General features: G+C 33.0%; 1 protein-coding gene across 16 annotated transcripts in view; it reads right to left on the reverse strand.

Moving 5' to 3' along the window:
* EPHA6 (EPH receptor A6) overlaps window positions 1–16,890 on the reverse strand; it is a 975,172-nt gene that overhangs the window by 710,423 nt on the left and 247,859 nt on the right. For all 16 annotated transcript variants that reach the window (XM_058296026.2, XM_058296023.2, XM_058296024.2 and 13 more), the window contains one exon: window positions 12,054–12,717. In XM_058296026.2, coding sequence (XP_058152009.1) covers window positions 12,054–12,717 — 664 coding nt within the window. The remainder of the gene's footprint in view (window positions 1–12,053; window positions 12,718–16,890) is intronic.

Consider the following 16,890-nt stretch of genomic DNA (forward strand, 5'->3'; position numbering starts at 1 on the left):
CATTTTTAAAAAATTTTGCTAATAATGATCTTTCTCTGATTTGCAGCAATTCAATAAAAAGCTGTCTCTGTTTCCCAAAATAAAAAGTATGAAGTCATCTACTGAATAGTTTTGAAATTATATTTCTTAGAATAGACATTTTAACAAACAACTGAATAAAATGATGGCTAACATAAAAATCAATTCCATTGTAACCAAGGGTTAAGAATTAACAAATAATTATGATTACTAAATCAGTACATGGATGCCTTTATATTACAAAAGAGTAAAAAGTTAATACCTGAAATGACTGAAGCTTGCTTGAGAGGCCCCACCCCTATTTATGGTTACTCTAGACCTAACCTCACTTTTTTGTTCCCTTATTCTTGTGATGGTAATTCTATATGGAACTCATCTTGTGTATACTTACTGTTGGGATGGTAACCACTCCATCCACCTCTGTTTAAAACTCCTATGAAAGAAAGACCTGTAACTGACTTTTGTTCTGTACACTTCTATTCCAATCCCCTGTCCCTCCTGAGTGATCAGAATCCTTAGTTACTATTTAGAGAAAGAGAAAAAAATCCAAAACAAAACTTAGCTTTAAAATTTAATGCTTGTGAATACTTTAGCAATCTTTAGCAATATTTCTCTTCCATTTTTCTTCCTTGAGAAAAGGATTGCTGTATCATAGTTTACTCCCATGATAATCATATTTGTATCCTACAAATCAGCCTCTCTTTGTTTTCTCTCTTTGTTATAGATTTGCCTTTGGTTTTATTTCACTGCAACAAGAAATTCCCTATGGGACTTCTCTTGGACCCTAAGAGCTCTAAGATCTGTAAATTGAGGTTCAATGGATGCTAATTACCTCCACATTCTAAAAAGAGCAGCCTTCAATTATCAAAATAATTCTTCTGGGGTTTAGGAGTTCAGTTCCTACACCCAAATCATTATTGTTCCCTTCTCAAACTCATTGCCTGCTGAGTAAGAACCAGTGGTTAAATAATCCACCTATCCTCACCATTATTGAGAGATCTTTATTTTACCACAGATAATCTGTTTCACATAATTTAGCCTATTTTACCCTCTCTATTTAATACCATTAATAAATACATATCTTTGAGGGTTAATGCTCCACATTTTAAATATTCATCTATGAAAACATTTGAAATTTGCCATAGCTATTGTTCTCTTTTATTGTTCTTTTCAAATGTTCTTACAGATTTCACTCCAAATATTACTTTAGGTAAATTTTAGAATCATCAAAGTGGCAAAAACAATAGGAATTTTGTATGTGATTTGTTTTTGACTCTAAATTAACATTTCTATCTTCCAAATATTTAAAAATCTCATCCAAGAATATAGTATGTATATATAATTATTCTACATTTCTTTGTATCACTCACAGCAAATCTGTAATTCATTAAATTAGACAGAATATCCTCATGTGAACATTTAACAAGTTTAAGAAAAATACACAACTTTTCCGAATTAGATGGATCATATAAAACAAAGGTATTATAGCATATCTCATGAATAGTTAAATAGGGAAATTACGTGGGCTCCTAAATAGATGCTGGAGTACTTTAGAGAACACTCAGTGCCCATCATCAATAAAAATATTTACCTAAATAATGTGTGCTATTTATTTTTAACATACTTAGAATATTTCATAAGTACGTCTAGTATCTCATATGCATAACAAATTAGTTTGTACTGACAATCTAAAACTATATGTGAATACACACACATAAAAGTAGACTTCCAGTAGGGTACCATCTTGGTCATAATGCAATTGTTAATTTCATAGAGAATCTTTGGAAAATCTCTTGAATAACCCATTTTTATTGTCATTTGAAAATTTTACAAATAGCACACTTTTCAGATTTAATTCCGTTAAAAATACTTAAACGTTCAATATAGAGATAAGGAATAAAGGTTTTAGTTTTTACCATGGTAGGATGAAAAATAACCCATCCTGAAAGGTGGTTAACTCTAAAACAAGGAGGGAAATTAAAAAAAAAAAAATGAGGATATTCATCATTATAAGAAAAACTAAAAGAATACTGTGATCCTTTTTAAAGCATTCTCTTCCAGATAAGTCACTTTTGATACTGTCAAATAATGGGGATAAATCATGCTTTTTCCTTGTCCATTGTTGAAGATAAAGCAGAGCTTGTTTTTATGCTTTCAATTTCTATCAATTGTTGGTACTATATGCTTCTTTATTTGTTGATAGCCATTGTATAGAGCAACTGGCAATGGGAAATCTCCATCCCTTTAACTTTATCACCACTTTATAGTTTGCTATAAAAATGAGACTACCATTTCCAGCAGTACTATATTCCTTATTTATTGAGACTCATTCTGAAAACAGACAGTTTGTACTAAACTTAGACTGAAAATGGTAACTGGTTATCAGGATTTATTTTTCCCATATAATCATGATGGGAAATTACTTGTATTACTAAAATTGGCCATTGTATAGTACTTTATATAAAAAATCAAGTACAAAAATAACTATTTTTTTCTTAAAAAGTCCTTGTGAATAATGTTAAGACACCAGTAATTTAATCTTTGATAATCTTTTTATAAGTCACTGTTCTCATCAACTCAAAATTATTAAAACTGTCCATCAATTATCCATAACATGTGTTTACTACTCATATCTCCGGAAATCATATTATTAGAAATTAAATCAAGAATACTTTCTTCATAAGTGAAACAACATATATTCAAATGAAAATGAGTATTTTAAGTGTATTTATATCTGATATTCTGTTCTATAATCCTGTCTCATCTATCCCTTTTTCACTATCTAGACTTCTCTTTGGTATTTATTTTCACAATTTATTTCCTTTAGAACTTTGTTCTCCTTTTAAATATACTTCTTCCATGCTTAGAAATGTGAACACCCTAAAAATGCAAATCACTAAATTTTTTATGTAATAGAGGATGTACAGTTAATCACACCTAGGTAGTTTCAATGCTAGCTCTGAATACAGAATGAAAGAATTTGTAACAGAAAATTTGTCCCTACAGTTTAAGATACATTACATTACAATTTTACTATTTATAATTATCCTAGTACTCAGAATATAGTTTAATCTGGATTATGTATGATTTATTGAATATTTTATTATTTTTTTTTTGCATTTTTATAAAATAAGGGGAACTTCCTTTGTTCTCTGGTAAATGTCTGTCATTATCTTCAATGTACTACATAATATCTGAGTAGAAGGTATGCCCTGAATATTCCCTGTTGCTATTTGAGGATACTACATGGAAATAATCACACATTCTTAAGAACAAGAGTTGAAACCTATCTATTTCTGTAGAAAAGGAATAAGGTTTGAATTGATAGAAACAACTTTTCTTTTAATGTTTAATTTGGCATAGTTTGGTTTATGATTGGTTCATTGGAACTCTGACACATATCTTAGTTTACTGATTATCTGTGGATCAGAAAGGAAAATTCAGAATATCTATATTGAGCTTAGTTTACTATTAGGCTTACATTACAAAGCCTTTACTCTATTGATTAGATATTTTTACAAGTGTGACAATTATGAGTAAAGTTTATCAATTCTATGCCAAGGCTTTTAAGAAATAGTTGTACACTAAATATGTTCTCTTCCTTCTTCCACTCACTGGATACAGATGGCTACAAGGCCCTAGGTGATAATTAAGTTATATATGGAAAATGCATAGCTCTCTGATTTTGTGAATGAAGGACAGCTGCAACAACCAGGATCACTAACCTTGGAATGTAATATGAATGAGAAACGAACTTTATGTATTAGGGCTCTGGAATTTGGAATTTTATAGTTACCTCAGCTAAATGATACTCAAACTAAAACAAGTACAATATGGCTATACCCTTCAATTGGGATATACCCAAAACAAAAATCTAAAATATGTAGCATTAAAGTAGCAGTCAGGGGGCAGGGAAGGCTATGTGTAAACTGTTCTAGAAGGACAGGAATGATGGAAATCTATATTATAGCATGTTAACACTCTTGGTAAAACTTTGATCTACAATTTGGAAGACAGATCAACCATTACTATTTCTCTGTGCTGACTACTACTTGGTACATTACTTAAAAAAAAGATATGAGACCAGTTAATAAATGGGCTGGGTTAAAGGTTGAAACGAAAAGAAATAGGAAAATGTAGAACATGAGTCCTTCCAGTACTGGAAAAGATGATTTCTTCCCCATCAGACGGAAACAAAACTAAAAGAAAAAAATCATTTTTATCACCAAAGGCACCTCAAGACATGCTAGCTAAACGAAGAAATGCAGTCATATGGCTAATATCTATCCAACTTGAACATTTAGATGACTTCATCTTAGTAGCCATTAAGTTGATAGAGATATGTGAATGACGAAGCAAATCGATAAATTAGTAAATAAAACACACCTGAAAACTATATCAACAAAAGAACTTTGGGAGTGGTCTTTTCAGTGTAGCTTCCGGCACACAGAATTGACAAAAACAAATATATCAAAAGTTGTAACATTTTTAGGAAATCTTCTTGCCAAAAAATCTTAAGCTCAACCTAAAACACTATAGTTAGAAAATAATCTTTGAGCTCCCAAAATGGATGAGAATAATGCAAGCTATAATAAAAGCTGTTCACCCACCAATAACTACTTGAGAAATGTCCACAGATTATAAAAGAAGAAGCTAATTAAATGAAAAGTTTAAACACTTATAGGACCTGACCAAAAGAACTACCAAAGGATGTAACTCAGCAAAAAGAGTATTGAACACAGAAAACAGAAGATAATGATAGTAAACTGAAGAGAATAAAAACTGCTAACATACCTTTGTGTATCTGAGTATCAACTTTATAAAATTCTTAATTGTTTGTTGAAAAGGTAGAACTAAAATTCTAGACAACATTCACAAGTAAGGTGTCAATTTCAGTGGGTTGCACTGTGTGTCATGTTTGGAAACTGGAATAAGATGCAGAATAAGTTTATCCCTCTTAGAAATATATGTATTAAGAAAGTTTTCTTTTTAATTAGGATACCCTCTATAGAAATATGATCTATAGCTTTCAACACAGCAAATAATAAAACAGGGACTGAACCTGAAGTTAAAATATGATTAAAATAACTTACTAAAAATGATCATCTCAAGCTAATTTTATTTTAAAATTGTGACAAAGAACTATAATATACTTATTTAATTTTATTCTGTTTTACTTAGACATGATACCTTCTATTTCTATACTCCTTCAAGCATCTTGATTTCACATTCTTCTCAAGCTGGAAGAAAATCTGGAATTGCTTCATGAAAAAAAGTTTTGTTTGACATTGAAGGGTATATTGTAAGAGTTTATATTTAGTTACTGAGAACCTTTGGAAAGTGAAAATACTATTTGGGCCAATAAGTCTGCATTTTTTTCCTTCTGATCTCAATCTCACATTTCAGCTTTTCATCATGTCCTGAAACCCCCTTTATTTAATGCCAGCAAATCCTGGTGTCTCAAATTTTTTTATGCTCCCTACTTCCACAGTCATCTCTGATAACATGTTAAGACAGAAGATCATAAACGTGAGCATAAATGTTACTAAATTGCAGCAGAGGGCTGTACCATGAAAGTTTAATAACAGCACTTTTCAGGAGATCATATCTATAGCTATGTCACTAAAGGCCCTGTATTCATTATTTACCTCTGTGAATAATAATGCAAAGTTCCAAGAATTGCCACCATCATTTCCTCCTGAATTTTAAAGCACCTCTAGGGAAAAATAAAGTGTGTTTCTAGAAAGAGGGAAAGATTTTAAAAACCCTCAACGTTTTAGAATTTTTATTTCCATAGCCAAAATGCTATTTTGTTAAATTATACCATTTAATACTAAAGACTTAAAGAAGATATCTTAGCCATATAGATTTACTATAAATTCAAAACTCCCAGCAGTTGATAACAAATTTCTGTAAGTACAGTGCTACTACTTTAATGTTTCATCCTAAATTAATGTCCAAAAGGAATATATTATTAGGGATTCATGTTACTTCAGAACTCCTACAACTGAAAAAAATTGCATTCAGTTTTGCATGTTGTTTCCAATTATTTCTTCTATAGTGATAAAATGTTCTTATATAAAGTGAATGATATAAAGACTACTTGATATGAATTAGTGCTTTAAAAATCAATGTAATTTTACAATTTGAACTCTTAGAAAAAAATGACATTAAGTGGAAAAATTAAGACAATTAAAAAATAAAATCTATAACATCAATATGCCCCCAGTATGACAGTTATTAATTATGAGCCTATGAAATATAATAATTATTATAAATAAGTTGATATTTAAGTTAAGAATAAAATATTGTCTATTACGAAAGAATAACCTGAAATATTTGTGTTTGGTTTTAAATTTTAGGCTATCTATTTGATATGTTTCTCTGTTTAAACCTCGTTGATACAGCCAGAATAAGAGTGCCTCTCTCTTTTGTGCTTCCAGCATTTGGACCTAGACATACTTCAACAATATTTTGAAGAAAGGAATCATATATCCAAACATTCATTAGTACAAACTTTAGGAGAAAATATCATAATACAATATTTAAGTATAATAATATACATCATTAAGTAGATGTGGATAATATGGATGGATATGGAATTATTCTACTTTAAATCAGCATATTCTGTCTTTAATACCTCGTAGATCGAGTTTTCAAATTCATTCAAGCAAATTATGAAAATTCCTAAAGTTTCAATGTAAATTTTCCTATTTATCCTCTCCTGGCAAAGTACAATAGATATCCATATATTTTCACATCATTCTCAGCAACCTAAATTTCAGAATGGATGTATAGATAATTTTACTCTTCAAGAGTGCCCATAACTGACTTCAGAAAAAGCAAAGGGCAAAAAGGGCCTAATTAATCCATGAGCAATTCAGGGCTCCTTTGCTTTGGGTTTGGCAGGCAGGAAAAGTTAAAGCAACAAGGTGAAGATATGAGAAAGAAGAGAGAGTAGAAGAGGGAATGAAGGGGGACAGAGGAATAGAAAGATGGATGGAAGACACAAAGGCCAGACTGAGGAATAGCTGGACTTCATTAATAATTCTAAACCTAGCAAAAGTTACTATGTGGCCCCAGGGAAATAAAATCTGTTCTCTTTACCTTAGTGTCTGGATTTGTAAAATAAAGGGTTAAAATATTTTCTAAGGCCTTCCAGATCTAAAATACTACAACCTTCTCTGAAGAAAACCTGCCTATTTCACAGAAATGTGCAAAAATATAGCACAGCATTGACATACCAGTAACATCCACCTTTAACTTCTTAGTAGTGTCCTTTTCTCAGGACCTCATGATTGCTTACATAGATAATTTTCTTATGATCACATTTATTCTTAAAATCACATTTATGATTTTTAATATCTTTTATCTGGAATCCCTGGAGAGACAGATATACAAGAAGTTAATACAAGTTACATGCTATGACAACGGAAGGAGAGAAAGATTAGCTTTGTGAAGACCCAGATAGATGACTTAAAAGGATCAGCAAAATTTGATCACAGAAAAAATGACGCAAAGAGGGACACCAAGCATCTAGAGGACATATGAAAAAATCAAGAGAGATGAAAACAAACACATGTATTATTCAAAGAATAAGAGGAACAGAGCAGCATATGAAATTTGCCGAAGCTAGAAAACAGAACAAGGCCAAATTTTGAAGTCCCTTGAATGCCTTGGTAAATAACTACTTATAATGCAAATACTAGAAAAAGAACTGGGAGGCTTTCATGAAACAAAATACATTTAAATTGCTATCAAGATTTAGAGAGTAAGCAAATCTAGGGCCTCAACAATCCTATATGAGGCATCATATGTGAGTAAAGGCATTTTAGATATCCAGCTCTATAAAGCCTCCAAACAACTAAAGTTGCATGAGTGACTCCAGAAAAGACCAGCAGAAGGGCCGCCTGGCTGATTCCAAGCCCAGATTGCAAAATTGTGAGCAAATAATCTATACAGAACATGAGGTGCTGCCATAGCAAAAACCTAAAATGTGGTGTTTGCTTTGGGACTGAATAGTGGGTGGGGACTGGAAGACTGGCAAGGAGACAGAGTAGAGGCTGCAAGAGCAGTAAAGAAATTATTTTTGGAGGATAATAAAAGATCAACCCCTGTCATGTACTGGGGGAACAACTGGCAAAAATACTGCTTGTGATAGCTTATAAGCTAAACAAAGTATGTAATGATAAAGTAGATCTGATTAAGAAGAATTTCAGATAGAAGTTGAAACAGGAAACTGGCACATGGGCAATTCTTATGAAAAAGCAGGGAAACTCAAAGAGGAGAGCCAAGAAATAAGAGGGAGAGCCAAGAAATAAAAGAGGGAGAGCCAAGAGCTACAGAGACCCAGTACAAGGGAACAAAAGTGGGCCCTAAGCATAAAACACTCCCTGTACTTGTTGGCAAGGATCCTGGCATTTTCCTAGCTGGAATTCAGAATTACAATAACCAGTGACTGTTGTGTTTTCTGCCTTCTGGAATGAGAAATTCTTTAGCAGTTATCCTGTTTCTGTCACAACACATATCTTGCATGTGTGGGGAACAAAATAACTTATCTTTTTAGTTCTTAAAGTTCTCCAGGTGAAGAGGAGCTTTATCTGTGAAGCTTTATCCATATCTCGAACTGATTTTAATGATGCAATCCTTTACTTAAACAGGATTCCATAATGAGGTAAGTCTGGAAGGGGTGTGCGTGTTTGAGCAGGAAGGAGGGGCATTAATTATGAGTGACCAGAGAGTGGACTATGGCATACTGCTATATTTGCAACCCCTTGTAAAGCATTATTCCAGGTGTTCACCACCTGTGTATCCCCTTCCTTATACTCACTCTGAATGTGGTCATGTGAAAAACTCTCACTGGGAGGCCAGTCACTGCACCAAAAAAAAAGCCCAGACCAGACTTCTAAATAATGGGAGGCCATATACAGGACCAGAAAGACAAAAGGTCATTTTGGACCATCCAACCCTAGTCAAGTTCCCAGATGAATTCAGCTACACAATCCATTTGCTCTAAATTAGGCAGAAGAACTACCTAGCTGAGCTCTGAGGAAAACAAATCATTGTGGCTTTAAGCCAATAAATTATGGGATATTTTATCTTGCAGAAAAATAAAACTGAAATACATGCTTTATTTATTTTTATATCCACCACCTACCAAAGTGATTTATAGATAGTACATGCTCAAAAATGTTGATAATTTGAATAAACTAATTAATCTGAAAGAAAAGATGGAGGAAAACTACATGTAGATATAGAGTTTTTCTTTTTCCATTATATATTTATTCATTACTATTTGAGCTATGGTTTATTCAACTAAAGTTCCATCAAACTGGATATTTATGTTAGGTGTAATTTATAAATATGGTTGTTACATAAGCTGGCAACAATAAAGGGAAAAGATACAAAGTATTAGCTCCAGAAAGGAAGGACAATATGAAGAATAAAGAATTCACATGTAAATGAACACTCCAAAATATAGACCGGTGGTAGTATAATATGCTCATCTCTAAAACTGAGGTTTCCCCATCTATTCTGAGCTCCCTTATGTTTGTAAATAGCAATTTATTAGATTCCACTATATGACTCTGTTCAAAGTAAGCAGGCACATATGCTTGTTTTTAATAATTTTCCATGTACTTTGTCATTAGTTGATTATAACCACTACTTAATTTTTGGATAAAGAAACTGTGGTTTAAAAGTTAGCAAGTCATGGATTTAGAATTCAAACTCATTTCTTTGGATTTCTGCTATCTACCACAGGAAGATAATGCTTCTTCATGTTTCTGCCATCTACTAAAGGATAATAAAGATAACACAATAAATACAGAGAAGTCCGGCAGTGGCTCTACATAAACTAATGCTGTTTATCATTTATCTAAAACCATTTTTGCCAAATAATTGAAGGAACTTTAAGGGATATAAAATAAAAATGAAAATACTAAGTAAAATAAGTGCTGACATTGAGGATGCTGATGTTTTTAACAGCTAACCATAAAATTCCTTTAGATTGACTAAGAAACTATTTTAAAACTTCTTAGAACTTTTTTATTTTTAAAATTATTGCATAGCTTCTAACTTAAATTTATGTAAAACTACATGAACTTCGATTACTATGTCTAAGAGATTTTATCCTGACCACTTACTGTCTTCTGCAATTCCTTAAAGAATTATTCACATATAAATGTAAAATATCTATAAATACCCTCACCCAAGTCATTTATGACTTGTTTTTGCTCCATTCAAATCCTTATTTTAAGTTAATGATAATTTTGGGTTCATTCTGTATTGATAAACTTGAATTAAATATATTTCAATGATTTAATAGTGGAGGAAAGCTGGTCCATACTTTATAAAATTGTAAAACAAAATGTCTAAAGATTTGTCATGAAAATATTAATATCTTCAAATGATTAAACATAATTATCATTGGAAGTTCTAATAAAATTTATGATTCAAGAACCTTAGTGTTTCATAAGTAAATAAAACTTTTACAAGTTCACATACATTACCCATGTTAAAATAACATATGACGGAGACTGAATCATATCCCCCACAAAAGGCATGTTTAGGTCCTAATCCTGGTACTGTGGGTGTAAATCCATTTGTAAATAGGACCTTTGAAGATGTTATTAGTTAAGGTGTGCCCAAACTGAATAAGGGTGGGCCTTAACCAATTATTTCCTTATCAGCAAAGGAAATTAGACACAGAGAAGAAACTACATGGAGCAGCAGAAGTTGCAAGACATTGGAACCTGGAAGAGAAAGGACAAGATACCACCATATGCACTGTCTTGTGACAGAAAAGTCAAGGAACCCCAGAGATTCCCAGCTAGCCAGAAGATACCAGCCCTGGGGAGGAAGCAAGTCTTCTAGCCTTTGAAACTATGAGCCAATAAATTCCTTTTTTAGTTAAGCCAACCCATTATATGATACTAGGTTAACCAGGAAACTAAAACAGCAAGCAAGGAGTTTTTTTCCTTACTTTTAAAATGTCCATTCATTCTAATGAATATGAATATGGCATTAACAAAGAAGTCAATAAATTGAATATGGTTCTACAGAACTCGATAAAATAATTTCCCAATGAAAGGGAAATGTCTCTAGCATGTCATTATTTAACAAGCAGTAATTTTGTTCCTAAATCTGTGTTTTGATTGTGAGTTCCAAATCCAAACACAAACTGATGTAGATGATAGATGACCTGTATCAGGACATATATAAAAATTAATAAAAAACACACGTGTATGTGTGTATGATTTAAAAGCCCCCATAAAAATGATTCATGTAAAAAAGAAAAACATTTCACCTTGAAATTTATAGGCATTTGAATGTCATAAAATGGGAAAGGTATAGTTCTAAACTTTATAAGAACTTCATTGTGTTAATTTTTAAAAATTAGATAATATACAAATACTATTAAAATAAAAATTCTAATGTGTTATATGTTGGGAAGTTGCATTTAATAGTAGCAAAGGGTAAATTAGTCCTTGATGAGGTCAGTACTCAAACATGAAACATCCAACACTTATAAAACTATCCTAGATGCTTTTTAAATAAAACAAATATGAATTCATCTAAATACAATTTTATATTACCTAAGTACTATTCAATTATTACAATTCAATATGAAGAAAAGAATTTTCAAAATGCCTACAAATGACTTATTCTCCATAAGTCAATAAAACGTGAAGATCACTTTGAATCCCCTTTGTTTTTTTGTTGCTGCTATTGTCGTTTCTTTCCTTTATAACTATACAGTGCATATCAGCAATTCATACAGCTTCATTAGTTTAATGAAATTCATACATAGAAACGTAACAGTATATGATATATTTTACATTTTCATACATCTATCCAAGAAAGGGGTAAAAACACAGAGATTTTCTTCTGGTTAATACAAGCCCATTTCTTTAATCATTAATTCTGCCAGTAATAGCATTGAACATTATTTGAAAATAAATGTATAGCATACTTATCCTAAAATAAATCATCATTTAAATGCATGATAAATTATTCAAATCCTTCTTTCTTACCATGGCAAGAACCTTCGATTTCTTCATATCCCGTACTGCAGATACACCTTCCAAGAGGAACAAGCCAATCTCCATCAGCTCCACAATATAGTTTAGGAGTGTCACGCTCTTCAGCACTCTTCACACAAGAGCCCCGTACTTCAACCAAAGAGGAAGAATCAACCCTTGGAATGGTATCAGGAAACATGGCCAAGTTACGAACAGTAAAGGGGCACTTTTTATAGAAAACACGGACAGAGACCAAGGCAATGCATGCCCCAATGTCTTGAAAAGCTAGATAAAATCCTTTTCTTTCGATAGGTCCCACCTCGCGAATTTCAGTGTTGAGTTTGAGTATGCGATCCCCTAGGTCCATCTGGGTAAAACTCTCATCAGCAGCAATTGTGTCTATCTTTGTATACTGACTTGGCTTGAATTTAATTCCATGGGACTCATCTGATTCCATATAATACAGATTAAATGTTTCTTTGCAGGTCCCTAAAACCCATGGAATGCTGTTACAATCCCTTAGTGTGAACTTCATTTCCACATAAATTTTCTGAGCTGCATCACGGGAGATCCAGTTTGTACGAAGCCAGTTGTTTTGATTTGGTTCCATTACATTACACACCTGGTATGTATGAATGGGCCTATTGTGTTCATCCATTTCAGTGATAGCATCCCACTGCAAAAAGGAAAAAAAAATTGAAAATTATAGAACCATAGCTGTTAAACAAAAATGTCTACTTTCAACATTTTCTACTTTAGCAAAAAAGAAATGAATAAAAATGATAGATATGAGGCTATTCAAAGCAACAGTATAAGTGGCATTTTGACAAGACTCTGGTTAAGAGTGAGGGTTCTGGAACCAGCTGCCCTGTGCAAATCTTGCCTTACTAGATATTAGTTGCATGACCAAATCAAATTTTATTTAACCATTTGTTTCCTTCATGGTAAAATGGAGATGATAATAGTATCTGTCTCACAGGATCTTTGTGAGGCACAAATTAATTAATATGCATAAAACACTTTTATTTTCTGGTACATTATAAGAACATAAAATATCATCATTATCTTAGCAAAATATCTAGATCCATGACAAATGCACTCTGGTTACTCATATGTTCTCATATCCCATTTGCCCCAAATTGAGGTTTGTTTATTAGTATTCAATTATCTATTTTTTAAATGCTTTATTTTAAATTCAATAAAGTATAATAATAGAAAAATGAAGATCAACAAATTATGGAAACATTACTCCTAAAAGGGAACTTTTATCTCATCTAATTCCAGCTACTAACTCAGTTGCTCTTCTAGTGTTCAGAAAGATATGCAAATGAACACATTAGTTAAATGAAATGGTCAAGGTCTCCTTATTAATGAAAACAGAGAGAAAAAAGTGCTTAATCACATTCATATCTCACAAAACCAAATCCCAAATTCTTTTTTCACCTTCATCATTAATACAGTACCAACTCTGTTTTTGCTACAAAAACATTAGTGTTGTTAACAATAGACCATATATTACATTAGTTCTATTTTCCCATGTATTACCACATCTTAATACCTTGTAATAGAATATTCTTGTATATATATTATTAACCACAATCCTCTATTACTGCCAAAATGATGGTTATACATTCCCAATATTATCCTCCAGCTATCCTCCAACTAACATTAATCTTCCTCATATTCATATCCATAAATCAACAGTTTGTTCCATTCATTATAATAAGTTACCATCAAGTCCAACCATTACCACATATTTACATTTGACCTTATTAAACATTCTACATACATACAGCTTTGTCTCATGCCACATCCTATCTCCTACCAACTACCCTTCATAGCCCAACTTCCTAAGTCTACTCATTGCATTTAGTTCGTATCAGTGAGACCATAAAACATGCATCTTTTTGTGTCTACTTATTTCATGCAACATAATATCCCCAAGATGTCTCCATGTTGTCATGTGCTTCCCTAATTGATTTCTTCTACAGCTGAATAATATTCCATCATATGAATATGCCACATCCATTCATCCATTAACAGACATTTGGATTGTTTCCATCACTTAGCAATTGTGAATAATGTCATATTACAAACATCGGTGTGCAAATATCTGTTCGCATACTTGCTTTCAGTTCTTTTGAATATAAGTCTTACTAGTGGAATTGCTGGATCATATGGCAATTCTATATTTAATTTCCTAAGGATCCATCAGATAGTCTTCCAGAGAGGCTGCACCATTTTACAGTCCCACCAACAATGAAGGAGTGCTCCTATTTCCCCATATCCTCTCAATTGCTTATAGTTTTCTGATTTTTTTTTAAATAATGGCCATTCTGTATGGTGTGAAATGATATCTCATTGTAGTTTTGATCTGCATTTCCCTAACAGCTAGTGATGTTGAGCATCTTTTCATGTTTTTTTTTTGCCATTTGCATTTCCACGTCAGAAAAATGTCAGTTCAAATCTTTTGCCCATTTTTTAATTGGGTTGCCTGTCATTTTGTTGTTGTGTGATTTCTTTATATAACATGGAGATAAATCCCTTACCAGATATATGGTTTCCAAATATTTTTTTCCTATTGAGTAGGTTGCCTTTTTACTTTCTGACAAATTCTTTTGAAGAAAGAACATGTTTAATTTTGAGACAGTCCCATTTATCTGTTTTATATTTTATTGCTCATGTTTTAGGTATAAAGTCCAAGAAACCACCCCCAACCACATCATCTTAAAGATGTTTCTCTACATTTTCTTCTGGGAGTTTTATGATGTTGGTTTTTATATCTAGGTCCTTGATCCATTTTGAATTAATTTTTCTATTAGGTTGGTGCAAAAGTAATTGTGGTTTTTCATTGAAATCTGCCATTTGATATTGGTATACATTCTTAAATAAATGTGCTTATGTAATACATCATTTTAATGTGCTTTTCTCACTTAATGTTTTTTGGTAATGACTTATTACTTGCTGTTTATTTTATATTAATTTTAGACTGGAAATGATGTGAGACAAAAAAGCAAATTTGAGCAATTTTTTTATTGAGTTCAAAATGGGTCATAACGCAGCAGACACAACTCACACGATCAACAAAGCATTTGGCCAGGAACTGCTAATGAATGTACAGTACATGGTGGTTCAAGAAGCTTTGCAAGGAGATGAGAACCTTGAAGATGAGGAGGATAGTGGCAGCCATTGGAAGTTGATAGCAACCAATTGAGGGCAATCATCAAAGTTGATCCTCTTTCAACTATAAGAGAAGTTGCCAAAGAACTCAACATTGACCACTCTGTGGTCGCTCAGCATTTGAAACAAACTGGAAAGGTGATAAAGCTTGATAAGTGAGTGCCTCATGAGCTGACCAAAAATTTTAAAAAAATGTTCTGAAGTGTCGTCTTCTCTTATGCTATGCAACAACAACGAGCCATTTCTTGATCAGATTGTGATGTGCAATGAAAAGTGGATTTTATATGACAGTCAAATCAGCAATGACCATCTCAGTGGTTGAACTGAGAAGAAGCTCCAAAGCACTTCCCAAAGCCAAATTGTACCAAAGAAAGGTCGTGGTCACTGTTTGGTGGTCTGCTGACAGTCTGATCCACTACAACTTTCTGAATACCACAGTAAAACCATTACATCCGAGAAGTATGCTCAGCAAATAGATGAGATGCACAAAAAACTGCAATTGTCTGCAGCTGGCACTGGCCAACAGAAAGGGCCCAATTCTTCTCCATAACGCCTGGCCACATGTTGCACAACCAATGCTTCAAAAGTTGAATGAATTGGGCTACCAAGTTTTGCCTCATCCGCCATATTCACCTGACCTCTGGCTAACCAACTACCACTTCTTCAAGCATGTTGAAAACTTTTTGAGGGAAAATGCTTCCACAACAAGCAGGATGCAGAAAATGCTTTCCAAGAGTTTGTTAAATCCTGAAGCATGGATTTTTATGCTACAGGAACCACCAAACTTATTTTTCATTGGCAAAAATGGTTGTTGACTGTATTGGTTCCTATTTTGATTAATAAAGATGTGTTTGAGTCTAGTTATAATGATTTAAAATTCTCGGTCCCAGGGAAGTGGATGTGGCTCAAATGATAGAGCTTCTGCCTATCACATCGGAGGCCCTGGGTTAGATCCCTGGGTCCTCCTGGTAAAAAAGAATAAAATAAAGCATGGCCATGCAGCAAACCAGTGCCTGCACGAGTGCCCACGTGGTGAGTCAGTGCTCCACACAAATGAGTCACACAACAAGATGATGACGCATCAAAAGGGAGACAAGGGGAGAGTCAAGGTGAAGCACAGCAGAAACCAGGAACCAAGGTGGCACAATTGACAGGGATCCTATCTCCCCATCAGACATCTCCAGGACTGAATCCTAGAGGAGAGAAAACGAGAAGAAAAGACAACACAGACAGCAAAAACAGCAGGATGGGAGGAAGGGAAGGGGAGGGAAATAAATAAATAAATAAATAAATAAATAAATAAATAAATAAATAAATCTTTAAAATTCATGGTCTGAGACTGCAATTCCTTTTGCACCAACCTAATAAAAGCTATGAGAGCTAAGGGTCATCTTTCTTTCAGATGTGGATATCCACTTTTCCAAGCCCATTTTTTGAATAGGCTGTTCTGACCTAGTTGAGTGGGTCTGGTAGCCTTGACAAAAATCAAATATCACAGATGCAAAAGTCTATTTCTGAATTCTCAGTTCAATTCCATTTGTCAATCTGTCAATCTTTATACCAGTACCATGCTGTTTTTATGACTCTAGCTAGATAATAAGCTTTCAAGACTGGAAGTGAGAATCCTCCAACTTCATTCTTCTTTCTTAAGACATTTTTGGCTATTAGA

The sequence above is a fragment of the Dasypus novemcinctus genome, chromosome 4 (genome assembly GCF_030445035.2).
Source record: "Dasypus novemcinctus isolate mDasNov1 chromosome 4, mDasNov1.1.hap2, whole genome shotgun sequence".
NCBI lineage: Eukaryota > Metazoa > Chordata > Mammalia > Cingulata > Dasypodidae > Dasypus > Dasypus novemcinctus.